This window comes from Scyliorhinus torazame, chromosome 8 (genome assembly GCF_047496885.1).
Source record: "Scyliorhinus torazame isolate Kashiwa2021f chromosome 8, sScyTor2.1, whole genome shotgun sequence".
NCBI classification, from domain to species: Eukaryota; Metazoa; Chordata; class Chondrichthyes; order Carcharhiniformes; family Scyliorhinidae; genus Scyliorhinus; species Scyliorhinus torazame.
The window spans coordinates 237,606,111-237,623,743 of record NC_092714.1 but is presented as its reverse complement, the minus strand read 5'-3'; the positions used below and the strand labels follow the sequence as shown (position 1 = coordinate 237,623,743).

The 17,633-nt window shown below is 47.0% G+C and overlaps 1 protein-coding gene across 2 annotated transcripts in view; it reads left to right on the top strand.

The window, feature by feature from the left end:
- nol4lb (nucleolar protein 4-like b) overlaps window positions 1-17,633 on the top strand; it is a 468,709-nt gene that overhangs the window by 301,889 nt on the left and 149,187 nt on the right. For both annotated transcript variants that reach the window (XM_072514980.1, XM_072514979.1), the window contains exon 6: window positions 2,194-2,477. In XM_072514980.1, the coding sequence (XP_072371081.1) occupies window positions 2,194-2,477 (284 nt within the window). The remainder of the gene's footprint in view (window positions 1-2,193; window positions 2,478-17,633) is intronic.

Here is a 17,633-nt window from a genome sequence, read left to right as displayed (position 1 = left end):
TTTATAAAATTCTACCCAGAAACCAACCGGCCCCGGCATGATTACCCGTCTTCACGTTCCCAAGCGCTGTCTGGACCTCCTCCACCCTCAATGGCACCTCCAGCTGTTCGTGGTCCTCTTGCTCTACTTTAAGACACTCCAATCCCTCCAGAAATTCCCGTATATCCGACTCCTCCCCCAGTGGCTCTGACCTATAGAGGTTTGTGTAAAACACTTCAAAAGCCCGGTTAACTTTATCCGGCGCCGACACAAGTACCCCACCTGAATCCCGAATCTGGACAGTCTCTCGGGAGGCTGCCTACACCTCAACTAACCGGCCTGGAGTTCATAAGATAGAGGAGCAGAATTAGGCTATTCAGCCCATCGGGTCTGCTCCGCCATTCTGTCATGACAGATATGTTCCTCACCTGCTACCTACAATGTTACAGACCAAGAGCTGGATTGCAAAATCAACCAGAGCATCTTCTCCCTAGAACACATGACCTAGGAGTGGGAGTAGGCAATTTAGCCTCCTGAGCTTAACACCCTAAATGTGATCATGGCTGATCCCATCCTGGCCTCAACTCCACCGTCCTGCCCATTCTCCATAACCCTTCAACCCATTACCAATTAAAAAATCTGTCCAAATCTCTCCTTAAATTTACTCACTGTCCCTGCATCCACCGCACTCTGAGTTAGTGAATTCTATAGATTCACAACCCTTTGGGAGAAGTAGTTTTTCCTCAAACCTGTTTTAAATTTGCTACCTCTTATTCTATTATGACCTCTCATTTTAGAATGCCCTACAAGTGAAAGCATCATCTCCACGTCTACTTTATCCATATCTTTCAGAATCTTGTATACCTCAATTAGATCTCCCCTCATTCGTCTAAACTCTAGGAGGCGACTGGCCTTCTCCTCATTTTCATTACCCCCCTTGAGCGCCACAACTGGCTTATCAGCAGATGATAAATCAAATTGCATCTGCAACTTCTCTCTACTAGCCGAATGCTCCGGGCTGGGGTCACTCGAGTAGATTCTGTCCACGTCAAAGATCTCGTCCAACAACCCATTGCTGCTCTTCCCTTGCCTCCCTATCCACCTGCGCCTTGTGCGAGATGATTGTGTTAACTAATTTATGTTTGTCCTCTGTTGGGTCGCTTCACATCTACACGGGCAGGCTTGGGGTGCTGGGGTTGGATCAGGTATAATAAGTGGACAGGCTGCTTGATCAGTGGCGACGGGCAGCCAATTTAACTCATTAAGGCCACAATTGGAGGTAATATTACCAACGTGCTGATGTTTGTTCTGGCAGGGGAGGTCAGAAGCTTCATGGAGGAAGCCTCCCAGAAATAGTCTGGAGGGATATCAAAGCTGAACGCTCCATGGCGCAAAGGGGGGGATGAGGTTTAGTCAGGAGTCATCTGGAAGGGATTTCCCTCTGATCATAGAGGGCTGCTCGCTTGGTGCCATCTGAATTTTTTTTTAAACATTTCTCCAGGGCCACCTCCATGTGGGCTTCCTCAGTCTCCAAACTTCCTCGGTAGGACTCCCGAGTCTTCAGAGCTGTGTGCCCTCTGATTGGACCGGCAGCATAGGTAGCATCGCCTTAGTTGGAGAGTAAAGTTGGAGATGGCCAATTAGGAATCCGCTAGTCTGTTTCCCAGCATGCGCAGGCTCAACATCTCCATTTGGTCCCATGTCAGGGTCCTGAAGCCCGTGGTAAAATTCCACCCAACTTGTCAGCTTTGTAATATAAACTATAATTGATCACTCGGGTATGTACAAGCTTTCACTATGACCAATGTCTCCTATATTGCTGAGGGGCTGGTTCCTCATTCAATGCTCACTAGGCCCCCCTTGATGAATTGGAATCATGCTATATGGGAACTAAGGACGCAGATTCAGATTTTTGCTGCTGCAATGTGCAGTGCAGTGGCGCTCCTACATGGCCTAATGCCTTGGATAAAATTATAACACTTATTTATTCAATGTAGGTTCACCCTACTGACTTTAACTGCTTTTGAATAAAATGATGTTGAATTTTAGTATTGTAAATCTGTACCTCATAGTTTTGCAATGTTTTCACCAGTGGAGGCACATTTTCTAAAAAGTCAGGCAACATGAACCAATATTTACATAGAAAATGTGCGCTCCAAGTGTTTTTATCAATGACCTGTTCTTGCAGTGTTCTCTATTTTTTTTCCTTATCAGATGATTCATCTTCAGAATGCTACAGTGGCTCCACTACCCTGAATCCCGCAACATCAAACAGTACACAGGGAGACAGCACATTCCCAGAAATAAATGGAAACAGCTCCACTGGCTTGGACTACAGTGCGAGCCCGGAGGACCAACCAGTCAACCTCAGTGAGCGGCTGCAACCTGGTCAGATGGATAATGGCAGTACAGACGGGCAAAGAAACCGGATCAAATACACTGGCAAAGCAACCTCTGATGTCAGATTGAACAGGGACACAAGACAATATGGGAGTAAGGTATGATCGTCTTTTAATTCAAATGAATACTGAAATTTACACCAGGAATTTGTTTTGAGACAAAAAGGGATGTTTCTTTTATGTGGCATATATAAACCCTACTTAATTAAATCCACCACCCTTGGTGGGGGGTAGCCACCCTCGCTAGCTAACTAAAGTCAGCTAGTGAACGGAGGTGAGGTGAGAGGAGGGCTGCAGACATTGGAGCCTGGTTAGCAGGTTTTGATGGGCCAAAGAGGCGAGCGAGGGGGGGGGGGTGAGGGATTGCTGCTGGGAGATGTTTTTTCGAGAGGAAATGTAGGGGGCGGGTTTGGGAGGGGGGGGGGAAGGGGTTTGATGTTAATAATGGATAGGGGCGGGTCAGGCTCATGGGGCAGGGCCCGGTGGTATGATGATGGTGGATAAGAAGGGTGGGGGGGTGAGAGACCCCCAGTTAGGATAGTCACGTGGAACATGAGGGGGTTAGGAAGTCCGGTCAAGAGGTCAAGGGTGCTTGCGCATCTTAAAAGTTTGAAAGCCGATGTAGCAATGCTGCAGGAGACTCACTTGAGGGTTAAGGACCAGGTGAGACTTAAAAAGGACTGAGTTAGTCAGGTGTTTCACTCTGGATTGACGGAAGGGCTCGAGGGGTAGCGGTAATGGTCAGCAAAAGAGTACGCTTCCAGATGGAGATGGTGGTGGCTGATCAGGGGGGTAGATATGTGATTGTGATAGGGGCGCTGGAGGGGAGGTTAGTGGCACTGTTAAGTATATACGGTCCCAATTGGGACGATGTGGGATTCGCAAAGAAGGTGTTTGGGGCCATCCCCGACTTGGACACACACAAACTGATAGTGGGGGGCGACTGGAACTTGGTGCAGGAGCCAAGGTTGGACAGGTCACAGCCGGGCTCGCTGGTTCCATCAGGGGGGGGCAAATGCGTTGGCTGGGCTAATGGTGGGAATGGGAGGAGTGTGGACCCTTGGAGGTTTCTGCACCTGAGGGAACGGGACTACTCATTTTTCTTAGCAGTCCATAAGGTATACTCGCAGATCGACTTTTTCGTGGTGGGGAAGGCTTTGCTGGCTGGGGTTAAGGGGTTGGAATACTCGGCAATTGTAGTGTCAGATCATTTTCCGCATTGGGTGAATGTGGTTCTGGAGAAGGGGGTAGCGCAGAGGCCGGGGTGGAAATTAGATGTGGGACTTTTGGGGGATCAAGAGTTCTGTGACAAAATTGAAAAGGTAATTGAGGAATATGTAGGTTGCAACTGCACGGGTGTGATGTCAAAGGCAGTTGTCTGGGAGGCTCTAAAGGCGGTGGTGAGGGGTGAGGTGATTTTGTTTAAGGCCAGGTGGACAAAGAGGAGAGGTTGAAGCGGCAGAGGGTGATAGATGACATGTTGGAGGTAGATAGGAGTTATGCAAAAGATGGGGACCCAACGAATTTGGAAAAGAGGAAGGAACTACAGGCGAACTTTGACCGACTATCAACCACGAAGGCGGTGTGCCAACTGAGACGAGCAAGGGGTGCAGGTTATGAACATGGAGATAAGGCAGGTTAGCTCTCCCGGAGGGAGGCAGCGGTAAGGGAAATTGTTCAGGTGAGGGATAGGGCAGGGAAGTTGGTGGTAGCTCCGGATCTGATTAACAAGGTTTTTGAGGAATTTTATGAGAGGTTGTACAGGTCAGAGCCACCTGGGGGAGACCGGGAGATGTAGGAATTTCTTGATGGGTTGGAGTACCCGAGGATAGGGGAGGGGGACAGGGCTACATTAGAAGGAGCGATAGTGGAGCAGGAGATAAAGGATGCGATTGGGAGGATGCAGTCGGGGAAGGAGGCAGGGCCGAATGGGTTTCTGGCACCCCTGATGGTGGGGATGTTTGAAGAGGCGATAGGGAAGGGGGTGTTGCCACAAACTTTGGGGCAGGCATTGATTTCCCTGTTGCTAAAAAAAGACAAGGATCCGACAGAGTGTCGGTCGTATAGACCCATATTACTTCTGAATGTGGACGCAAACGTATTGGCGAAGGTACTGGCAGGTAGGCTGGAGGAGTGCCTCCCGAAGGTGATAGGTGAAGATCAGACGGGGTTCGTGAGAGGGAGGCAACTCTTTTCAAACTTTAGAAGGGTATTGAACGTCATTATGGTACCGGCGGAGGGGAAGGAAACAGAGGTGGTTGTGGCATTGGATGCTGAGAAGGCATTTGATCGGGTAGAATGGGGGTACTTGATGGCAGTTCTGGAGCGGTTTGGGATTGGACCAAGATTTGTGAACTGGGTAAAGCTACTATATAAGGAGCCGAGGGCGAGTGTCCGCACAAACAACATCAGCTCAAGATAATTTTCTCTCCACCGCGGGACTAGGCAGGGATATCCTATATCCCCCCTGCTGTTTGCACTCTCAATTGAGCCGTTGGCCATCACATTAAGAAGTTCGGGGGTATGGAAAGGAATAGTGGGGGGGGGGGGGGGGTAGAGCATAGGGTGTCCTTATATGCCGACGACTTGCTGTTATACGTGTCGGAACAGAGTGTGTCGCTAGGGGGATTTTTGGAGCTGCTTCGAGTGTTTGGGTCTTTCTCGGAGTACAAACTAAATCTAGACAAGAGTGAGTATTTTGTGGTGTCTCGGCCGGGGGTGGGGGGGGCTGCCATTCCGTAGGGCAGGGACTCACTTTAGGTACCTGGGGGTGCAGGTTGCCCGGGAGTGGGGGGGGCTTAGCACGTACAACATTTCTAGTTTAGTGGGGAGAGTGAAAGCTGCTCTAGCAAGGTGGGATGGTTTCCCTCTGTCACTGGCGGGTTGGGCACAGGCGGTTAAAATGAATGTGTTGCCGCGATTTCTGTTTATTTTTCAATGCCTGCCGATTTTCCTGCCAAAGGCATTTTTCAGAGAGATTGAGGGAAGGATTACTTCGTTAATAGGGGAAGGAAGGATTACTTTGTTCATATGGGGAGTGAAGGTGGCCAGAGTTAGAAAGGTGCTGCTACAGAGGGGAAGGCAGGCAGGGGGTTTGGGTCTTCCAAACCTGATGTATTATTATTCTGCGGCGAATGTGGCGAAGGTGCGGAGCTGGGTCGGAAGGGTTGATTTCCAGTGGATCAGAATGGAGGAGAATTTGTGCAGGGGGTCGGGATTGAAAGCACTAGCAACAGCGCTACTCCCGATGGCCCCGGGGAAATATTCAGGGAGTCTGCTAATAATAGCTTCATTGAAAATTTGGAGGCAGTTTCGCCAACACTTTGTGTTGGGGGCAGTGTCAAGGGAAATGCCGATTCGGGGGAACCATTGGATTGAGCCAGGGAAGTGGGATGGAAGTTTTCGGAAATGGGAGGAGAAGGTTATTTAGACACTGAAAGATTTGTTTCTTTGGGATCGGTTTGTAGTGTTGAAGGAGCTGGAAGCGAAGTATGGGCTGGAGCAGGGGGAAATGTTTAGATTCATGCAGGTTCGAGATTTTGCCAGAAAGGAGATACAGAGCTTCCCGGTGGAGCCGGCCTCCACATTGCTGGAGGAGGTGCTGACGACAGGGGGACTGGAGAAAGGGGGTAGTGTCGGCGGTTTATGGAACAATTTTGGAAGAGGAGAAGGTACCACTGGAAGGGATCAAAGCAAAGTGGGAGGAAGAGTTGGGAGAGGATATAGAGGAGGGGTTCTGGTGGGAGGTGCTCCGGAGAGTGAATGCCTCCACCTCGTGCGCGAGGTTGGGGCTGATACAGTTGAAGGTGATATACAGAGCACACCTCACGAGAGCGAGGATGAGCCGATTTTTGCAGGAGTAGAAGATGTGTGTAAACGTTGCGGGTGTGGGGCGTGGGGGGGGGGGGGGGGGGGGGCCGCTAATCACGTTCATATGTTTGGTCCCGTCCAAAGGTAGAGGATTACTGGAAGGAGGTTTTTAGGGTAATTTCTAAAGTGGTGCACGTGAAACTGGACCCGGGCCCCCGGGGGGCCATATTCGGGCTGTCGGACCAGCCAGGGTTGGAAACGGGTGCAAACCTTTGCCTCGTTGATCACCCGAAGGCGGATTCTGCTGGGTTGGAGAGCAACCTCTCCACCCTGTGCCCTGGAGTGGCGGGGGGGACCTGTTGGAATTCTTGACTCTTGAGAAGGTTAAGTTTGAACTGAGGGGTGGGATGGAGAGGTTCTACAATTCATGGGCATTATTCATTGTGCACTTTCAAGAACTGGATAACATCGAACATTAGTTGGGGCGGGTGGGTGGGAGGGTTGGGGGGAGGGGGGCTATGTGTGTTAATGGCGACTATAGGCGATCCCTAATTCCTTTTTGTCATACGTTTGTGTGAACATGCGGGCTCATGTTTGGGGTTTGGTGGGAGGATGGGATCGTTGTTATTGATATGGGGATTGACATCTTTGTTGCTGATTATTGTTTATTGTTGGTGGATATAAATTTTGGAGAAAATGTGAAAAAGAAGAATAAAAAATATATTAAAAAAAAAAAATTAAATCCACCACCAAAAGTTAATTCTCTCAGCTGAAAGTATTGACCAAATTTGAAAAATACTTGTTATTATTTCCATGCAAGTAGTTTGGTGAGCGTAATATATTAACATTGGAAATTGTGGCAATATATAACATTACTTTGTAATTTGGTTAAGCTGTGAATCGCATGAGACTTAAATTGATCAGACTGATTTGCACTTATTTGTGTTTGGCCCAATTTAGACAATTTTCAGTTCATTTCAGGCTAATTCGGTGGCAGTGGACTGTGTTGCAGCACACATTTCTGGTTTGATGGATGGCCAATAGGACAATGAAGATGGTTGCCCTTTTGGTCCTTCAAAGTGTCCTTCATCCAAAACAATAGCTGATAACCTAAAGTGTTGTGTTCACGACTGCAGATTTCAGGTGCATGTGCATAAAATGCAACAGAATCAAAGTGTTTAGCAAGGAACGATTACTCAACAGTGCCATGTATCTTGTAATTGGCCCAAGATTATGTATCATAAAATCTGTACCCTATCCCACATTTTCTGCTTTTCCATGGCAATCCCTTAAACCGTCTGCAAGCTCTTTGTTGTCTCATACATACCCATACCTCAGCAGAAGTACAATTGAAAATCATGGGTGCAATTTAATGGAAATGGAAAAGAGTCCAGTAGCAGGCGAGTTTAGTCGGGTGTTTCCGGGTGCTGGCAGCGCCAAGAACCACGCCGCTATTAAACGCTTTGTTTCTGGGGCTCAGCGAGGAACACCCTGCCGATGCCGCACTTTAAGGAGCTCTGCTCACTACTGCAGAAAGAGATTGAATAGTGCCCCAATCTCTAGATCCCCACCGCAGCAACTGGACCCCCCCCCCCTGTATATTAGGGAATCCTCAATCCCCCCCGCACTCTGTCTCATAAGGGCAGGGCATCCCTGGGCCCGATCCCTGGAATGTGCAGGATGCCACCTATACAGCTTGGCACTGCCGTCCTGATACTCTGGAAGTGCCCCAACCAGCCTGACAGTGTCACCTGGGCATCCTGGCATTGCCAGGGTGGCACCCAGATGGCACTGCCACAGTGCCTGGGTGGCATCATGGGTGCCAGGTTACCACCCTGCCCAAAGCCCGGCTACCCAGGGGCCCTCGATCACCCCAAGTGCCTCAATCACGTTTGTGGAAACCAGTGCTAAACGGCGCCCAGCCAGGGTCTCCGGGCCGAGGCCATTCGATCTCAGGTGCTGGGTCGATCCGTTGTAGACATATTCAAGCGAATCTAACTAGTCACTTGAATATGCAAATCTGGATCCCGACGCCTTGCAAGATCTCATTAGATCTCGCGAGGCGTGACAAGGCCGTTAAATCTCCCGGGAGGCCTCTAGCGACTCCGACCCAGCATGTGAAACTGACTACTTGGATAATAGTGGTTCTGTGTAAATTACAGGCATGTCTCCCCCTGGCAATTCCTCTTCATTCTCTAGCTCTCTGAAGAGATAAAGAGGATTACCCTTCCCATCAACAAGTGAAATACCCTTGAATGATAGATGTTAAAAGGAGAAAATGTGGCTGGGAAAAATAAAAGGCCAAATTAAACTGAAATTCAAAAAAAAATCTTCCGAACGGCAACAAAAGAAAGCCAAAAAAGCCAGAATCGATTAACATGCAGCTAGAAAGCACCAGGCGGTCATTTTTCTTGGCACACGCCAATGACATTGTACTGCTGGAGCAAGTAATTGACAAATTTGGCATACCAAGGTTCTGCCTTGATAAACCTTTATCTTTTTGATAGTACATTTCAGCATTGGGAAAATACTAAGCAGCACACTCCGTGCATAATTACAATGCTTGGCCTCTGTGCCCAGCTTCCCATGATCAGGGTACACTTGCTGTGCATGGGAAATGTTGATCTACTCTGTTGTTTTCCAATGAAACATATATAAATACTGGCTTTGAATTGTGCATTTTCAAAAGTGCTACTAACATGGGAATGATACTGAACAATCAATCATTTATTTTTGTCTATGGAAGTATATTTGAGAATATTTGCATCCTCAAACCGCATGCCCATTGCCTTCAACGTGTCATTAATGATGTGACCTCATCCTGGTTTTTCCTGACCTGGGTCTGGAAATTTTCAAACACCTGCGGCACGGTTCCTCAGTGGTTAGCACTGGAGCTTCACAGCTCCAGGGTCCCAGTTTCAATTCCAGGCTTGGTCACTGTCTGCACGTTCTCCCTGTGTCTGTGTGGGTTTTCTCCGGGTGCTCCGGTTTCCTCCCACAGTCCAAAGACATGCAGGTTAGATGGACTGGCCATGCTAAATTGCCCTTAGTGTCCAAAAAGGTTAGGTGGGTTTACTGGATTACGGGGATAGGGTGGAACTGTGGGCTTAGGTAGGCTGCTCCGGTGCAGACTTGATGGGCCGAACGGCCTCCTACTGCGCTGTAAATTTTATGATTCTATGACCTGTCAATCTAAATCTTTCCTCATTAGGAAAAGAAAGCTCACCTTGCACCTAACTTTGAATAATTAGGCCTTCTGGTTTTAAAGGTACAAGCCAACTGAAACGCATTGAACCTTAGCAATAGAATGCAAAATTGTGTGCAAGTGTTGTTCTCCTGTCCTTTTAAAACAGCTTACCCTCTTATTGTAAGTGCCACAGGGGATCTGATGGTATGTAATACTTTGAATCTACCATGCTTCAGATGACACATTTTGTTAAAGTGCAAAACAATCATTTAAAATGAAAAGGAGAAAGCAAGCTGGTGATTTGCTCTTGCTATGACCTAAATTTAGCTTTATTGACAAACAAGGCAGCAGATTTAAAGCTTTGAGGAATAATTGTTCACGACTTCAGAAGTAAATTCGCAGGACATAAAGGGGAAGCTATTAGTGAGAGAAGAAAATTGTAATTTAACTGAGAAGGGCTGTGGGGAGTATCACAATGGACGGGGAACAAAAAAATCAGCATGCTTTTGGAGAGCCTTAAATAGCAACCCAGTAGCCTTTGCCAAAGTTGAACGGTCAGGATATGAAGACGTGACGGACAAAACTTAACGAAAAGGGAACTTTGTGAAGGTATGAATCTGCAGATGTATGACAGAACAGCTCAGCATTTGACCCTTGTTGGATAACTGAAATCAAGGTGGTTCTTTGTGAGGTGCTAACCCAGTGCAGTTTCCCCATGGATCAGTTACACAGAAGGTGCAGTCAGGTTTCAAGCCACAGCTAGCTGTTGCTGTTATTGCCTGCTCCATACTGAAAGTTCATGACTCCATGCGACAGATGGCATATCTCTGCATCCAGCTTCTTGTCTGGCTCAGATATCAAGAAAATAGATTTCCGTGTCATTCCCAGGGTGGTGTGCTGGCACCCGCAGAAACTGTTGGTGGCGTTTTCATTTGTGTTATTAATTAGATAATGCTGATTTTTGCTCACCCTGCCCCGCATTCTTTCTTTCATTACTCATTATGATTGGCTTATGAAGAATGGTAAGAAGTCTTACAATACCAGGTTAAAGTCCAACAGGTTCGTTTCAAATCACTAGCTTTCAGAGCACTGCTCCTTCATCTGAGGGAAGAGCAGTGCTCCGAAAGCTAGTGATTTGAAACCAACCCGTTGGACTTCAACCTGGCGTTGTAAGACTTCTTACTGTGCTCACCCCAGTCCAACGCCGGCATCTCCACCTTATGAAGAATCACAGAAACATAGAAAATCGGAGTAGGAGTAGGCCATTCGGTTCTTCAATCCTGCACCACCATTCAATTTGATCATGGCTGATCATGCCAATTCAGTATCCCACTCCCACTTTCTCTCCATACCCCTTGATCCAATTCGCCACAAGGGCCACGTCCAGCTCCCCCTTGAATATATCCAACAAACTGGCCCCCAACAGCTTTCTGCGGTAGAGAATTCCACAAGTTCACAACTCTCTGAGAAGTTCTTCCTCATCTCAGTCCGCAATGGCTTACTCCTTATTCTTAGGCTGTGATCCCTAGTTCTGGACGTCCCCAACATCGGGAACATTCTTCCTGCATCTAACCTGCCCAGGATTTCATATGTTTCTCTGAGATCTCCTCTCATTCTTCTAAACTCCAGTGAATACAAAGACCAGTCAATCCCACTTTTATTCATATGTCAGTCCTGCCATCCTGGGAATTAGTCTGGCGAACCTTCGCTGGACACCCACAAGAGCAAAAATGACCTTCCTAAGGAGACCAAAACTGCACACAATACTCAAGGTGTGGCCTCACCAAGGGCCTGCATTACTGCAGTAAGACACGCCTACTTTTGTATTGAAATCCTCTCGCTATGAAGGCCAGCATACCATTAGCTTTTCTCACCGCCTGCTGTACCTGCATGACAACCTTCAGCGACTGTTCCACCATCACACCCAGGTCCTGTTGCACTTCCTCTTTTCCTAAACTGCCGCCATTCAGATAATCTGCCTTCCTGTTTTTGCCACCAAAGTGGGTAACCTCACATTTACCCACATTATATTTGCATTGGCCAAGTATTTACCCGCTCATCCAGCCTGCCAAGTCACCCTGCAGCCTCTGTGCATCCTCCTCCCAGCATACACTGCCACCTAGCTTAGTGTTTGCAAATTTTGAGATATTGCAATCAATTTGTTCGTCCAAATCATTAATGTATATTGTGAACAGCTGGGGTCCCAGCACTGAACCCTGCGGTACCCCACTAGTCACTGCCTGCCACTCTGAAAAGGACCAATTTATTCCCATTCCCTGCTTCCTGCCTGCCAACCAGTTCTCTATCCACTTCAATACATTACCCCCAATATCATGAGCTTTAATTTTGCTCACTATCTCTTGTGTGGGACTTTGTCTAAACCTTTTGAAAGTCCAAATACACATCTACTTGTTCATCCATGTCCACTCTACTGGTCACATCCTCAAAAAAGTCCAGAAGATTTGTCAAGCATGATTTCCCTTGAATGAATCCATGCTGACTTGGTCCAATCCTGTCCCTGCTTTCCAAATGCTCAGTTATTTCATCCTTTATAATTGACTCCGGCATTTTCCCCACCACCGATGTCAGGCTAACCGGTCTATAATTCCCTGTTTTCTCTCTCCCTTTTTTTAAATGTGGGCTTACATTAGCTACCCTCCAATCCAATGGAACTCTTCAGAGTCTATACAATGCTGGAAAATGATCACCAATGCATCCACTATTTCTAGGGCCAGTTCCTTAAGTACTCTGGGATGCAGAGCATCAGGCCTTGGGGACTTATTGGGTTTTAATCCCATCAATTTCCCCAATACAATTTCCTGACTAATAAGGATTTCCTTCAGTTCCTCCTTCATGCTAGACCCTCTATCCCCAAGTATTTCTGAAAGGTTATTTGTGTCCTCCTTAGTGAAGATTGATCCAAAGTATTTGTTCAACTGGTCTGCCACCTCTTTGTTGCCCATTATGATTTCACCTGATTCTAACTGTCAGGGACCTACATTTGTCTTCACCAGTCTTTTTCTTTTCACATATCTTTTGCAGTCAGTTTTTATGTTGTCCACAAGCTTACTCTCGTATTCTATTTTCCCCTTCCGAATTAAACCCTTTGTCCTCTGCTGAATTTTAAATTTCTCCCAGCCCTCAGGCTTGCTGCTTTTTCTGGCTAATTTATATGCCTCCTTTTTGGCTTTAGCACTAACCTTGATTTCCCTTGTTAGCCATGTTTGAGCCACCTTCCCCATCTTACTCTTGCGCCAGACAGGGATGTACAATTGTTGAAGTTCATCCATATGTTCTTTAAATGTCTGCCATTGCCTATCCACCATCAACTCCTTAAGTATCCTTTGCCAGCCTATCCTGGCCAATGCATGTCTCGCACAATCAAAGTTAGCTTTCTTTAAGTTCAGGACCCTTGCCTCTGTGTCACTCTCCATCTTAATGAAGAATTCTATCATATTATGGTCACTCGTCCCTGAAGGATCTCACACCACAACGTTGCTAATTAATCCTCTCTCAATGGACAATACCCAGTCTAGGATGGCCTGCTCTCTAGTTGGTTCCTCGACATATTGGTTGGGAAAACCATCCCTTATACATTCCTGGAAATCCTCCTCCATCGCATTGCTACCAGTTTCATTAGCCCAATCAATATGCAGATTGTAGTCACACATAATAACTGCTGTACTCTTACTGCACGTGTCTCTAATTTCCTGTTTGATGCCATCCTCAACCTCACAACAATTGTTTGGTGGTCTGTACACAACTCCCACTAATGTTTTTTGCCCTTTGGTGTTCCACAGCTCCATCCATACAGATTCCACATTGCCCAGGCGAATGTCCTTCCTTACTATTGCTGTAATCTCCTCTTTAACCAGCAACGCTACCCCACCTCCCTTTCCTTTATTTCTATTTCTTCTGAATATTGAATACCACTGGATGTTGAGTTCCCGTCCTTGGTCACCCCAGGTCTCAGTGATCCCAATCACATCATATTCGTTAATGATTGTCAACGCAGTTAATTCATAAACCTTATTACAGATGCTCCTCATTGAGTCACAGAGCCTTCAGGCTGTTTTTTTAAAACATTTATTGCCCTTTTAGAATTATAATATAATGCAGCCCTTTTTGATTTTCATCTTGGGTTTCTCTGCCTTCCACTTTTCCCTTTACTGCCTTTTGTTTCTGTACCCACCTTACTTCCCTCCGACTTCCTGTATCGGTTCTCATCCTCCTGTCATATTAGTTTAAACCCTCTCCAGCAACACAAGTAAACACTCCCCCAAGGACATTGGTTCTGGTCCTGCCCAGCTGCATCAATTAGCATGATGGTCAGTTAACCATTTGCATCTTAGATTGATGCCACTGAGTGTCTCCTGGCACAAACCTCCATTGGTATAAAATATCCCTTTCTGCACATATGCTAAAACAAGGTCACTTGCACGGTCACCTGTCTGCAGATGCAAATATATGGATTTTCATGGGAAGCACTGAGGTAACTAATCTGCCTGGCATCCCTCTTCAAATCCTCTCTCTTCAACACATTCGGTGGAATTCTCCCACCCTGGACTAAGTTCCATGGTAGGGGTGGAGATGGGGAGTTTTTTTCCACTGCAAAGGCTGACGGGAAACCACACCATGGGCGGGATTCCCCATCCCCGCACCAGATTTCTGCTGCGGTGCTCCCACTGGATTCTCCGTCTCGCCAGCCGCCCATTGTGGGCAGCCCCATGTAGTTGGGAAATCCCCGGGCCGCCGACGCAACGGAGAATCCCGACAGCGGAGAATCCAGCCCCATATCTTTAAGACCCAACCTCATTAGTTATGCATTCAGGGGTTTTGCGCTGTCCGCTGTCTCTTGTGGCGTGACGGGCTTGATTACTCGTGTCCCACCGTCATACCCGTGTGCCATATTTAACATGCCCAAAATCACTGATCCACCATTGAAGAAAGATGATGGATCACCTGAAAACGAAGGTGGGTCTCCAGGAACACTGTGGATGGAAGTGGACCTCCTCAATAGCACCGAAGCTGGATTTTCCATTTGACAGACTCTTCCCCCACCCACTGCTGTGGTGTTCCAGGAGCCAGGGTCACTGGTAGCCTCCATCCCAATCTCTGGAGGCAGCCCTAGGAATTCTTCTGCATGTCGCATTGCTCCACATTTGTGCTGGGCTGGCATGCTTTCCCGCTGGTGTCACAGAGAGCCAGGCGTGAGGGTAAGATTCTGTTCATGCCTTTTACTGAATCCTGGGATGCAAATCAGTTTCATGCCAGCCTCTAGTGGTTTTACATATCTGCCATGGTGGACAACAGTGGACGATGGCGTGGAAAGTTCACACCAGTGTAAAACCTATCTTTGGGCTTCACACTGAACCCCCCCCACTCCACCCATCGCTTGCATGAACCTGATGACGGGGGCATGGAAGAACTCCTCCCATCAACTAAATGGAAACCCATTGGTGTTAATAAAGGAAACTGGAGGTACAAACGCTGATAAATATCTATGTGCAAACGGAAAAGAGAAAAAAATAATAACCCGCTCATGAAAGGCCATCTGGCATGAAGTCCACTTCAAGGATTCCTTCCTATTTCTTCTGATCTTCCTGCCAGCTTTGCAGACTTAGTGTCTGGTATGGATCTTATACATCCGGTGGCCATCACTAGCTAAACTCATAAACATTCTTTTAAGGTTAATAGCTGGAATGAACATGTGTTTTCCGTGATTTTACAAGACCTTTCCACTACTGCTGGTTATTTTGGGTTCAGTAAAAAATGCTGTTCAGCAGCAGGGTGTCCTTCTAAGTTACATCATAGGGCAAATTCATAATGTCAGCATCAATTCATTGCCATGCTACATGATGCAATACCACAACATAATTTATTGGTGCATGTATGCTCGCAAATTGTACGTGATATATAGTAGGATTGACTTTGCGGCAGTACACAAACATAAATACAGGAGATTAGTTTACTTTCATCACATCCCTGAGACCTTCATAGAATTGCATAGTATCTGGCATTAAAACAGGCCATTCTGCCCAACTGGGCTGTGCCTGTTTTGGTGAGCCACCTCCCAGTCTACTTCATCTAATCCAATTAGTATATCCTTTTTCTCTTGAACATATTTATGTTATTCGCCTCAACTACTCCATAGAACATTGAAAAATACAGCACAGAACAGACCCTTCGGCCCACGATGTTGTGCCGAACCTTTGTCCTAGATTAATCAGAGATTATCATTGAATTTACAGGGCAGAAGGAGGCCATTCGGCCCTTTGAGTCTGCACCGGTTCTTGGAAAGAGCACCCGACCCAAAGTCAACACCTCCACCCAACACTAAGGGCAATTTTGGACACTAAGGTCAATTTATCATGGCCAATCCACCTAACCTGCACATCTTTGGACTGTGGGAGGAAACCGGAGCACCCGGAGGAAACCCACGCAGACACGGGGAGGATGTGCAGACTCCGCACAGACAGTGACCCAAGCCGGAATCGAACCTGGGACCCTAGAGCTGTGAAGCAATTGTGCTATCCGCAATGCTACCGGGCTGCCCTTAAGAACAAATAAATCTACACTATATCATTTTACCGTAACCTATGTACCTATCCAATAGCTGCTTGAAGGTCCCTAATGTTTCCGACTCAACTACTTCGACAGGCAGTGCATTCCATGCCCCCACTACTCTCTGGGTAAAGAACCTACCTCTGACATCCCCCCTATATCTTCCACCATTCACAATAAATTTATGTCCCCTTGTAATGGTTTGTTCCACCCGGGGAAAAAGTCTCTGACTGTCTACTCTATCTATTCCCCTGATCATCTTATAAACCTCTATCAAGTTGCCCCTCATCCTTCTCCGTTCTAATGAGAAAAGGCCTAGCACCCTCAACCTTTCCTCGTAAGACCTTCCAGGCAACATCCTGGTAAATCTCCTTTGCACCTTTTCCAAAGCTTCCACATCCTTCCTAAAATGAGGCGACCAGAACTGTACACAGTACTCCAAATGTGGCCTTACCAAAGTTTTGTACAGCTGCATCATCACCTCACGGCTCTTAAATTCAATCCCTCTGTTAATGAACGCTAGCACACCATAGGCCTTCTTCACAGCTCTATCCACTTGAGTGGCAACTTTCAAAGATGTATGAACATAGACCCCAAGATCTCTCTGCTCCTCCACATTGCCAAGAACTCTACTGTTAACCCTGTATTCCTCATTCATATTTGTCCTTCCAAAATGGACAACCTCACACTTTTCAGGGTTAAACTCCATCTGCCACTTCTCAGCCCAGCTCTGCATCCTATCTATGACTCTTTGCAGCCGACAACAGCCCTCCTCACTATCCACAACTCCACCAATCTTTGTATCGTCAGCAAATTTACTGACCCACCCTTCAACTCCCTCATCCAAGTCATTAATGAAAATCACAAACAGCAGAGGACCCAGAACTGATCCCTGCGGTACGCCACTGGTAACTGGGATCCAGGCTGAATATTTGCCATCCACCACCACTCTCTGACTTCTATCGGTTAGCCAGTTCGTTATCCAACTGGCCAAATTTCCCACTATCCCATGCCTCCTTACTTTCTGCAGACGCCTACCATGGGGAACCTTATCAAATGCCTTACTAAAATCCATATACACTACATCCACTGCTTTACCTTCATCCACATGCTTGGTCACCTCCTCAAAGAATTCAATAAGACTTGTAAGGCAAGACCTACCCCTCACAAATCCGTGCTGACTATCCCTAATCAAGCAGTGTCTTTCCAGATGCTCAGAAATCCTATCCTTCAGTACCCTTTCCATGACTTTGCCTACCACCGAAGTAAGACTAACTGGCCTGTAATTCCCAGGGTTATCCCTATTCCCTTTTTTGAACAGGGGCACGACATTCGCCACTCTCCAATCCCCTGGTACCACCCCTGTTGACAGTGAGGACTAAAAGATCATTGCCAACGGCTCTGCAATTTCATCTCTTGCTTCCCATAGAATCCTTGGATATATCCCGTCAGGCCCGGGGGACTTGTCTATCCTCAAGTTTTTCAAAATGCCCAACACATCTTCCTTCCTAACAAGTATTTCCTCGAGCTTACCAGTCTGTTTCACACTGTCCTCTCCAACAATATGGCCCCTCTCATTTGTAAATGCAGAAGAAAAGTACTCGTTCAAGACCTCTCCTATCTCTTCAGACTCCATACACAATCTCCTGCTTCTGTCCTTGATCGGACCTACCCTCGCTCTAGTCATTCTCATA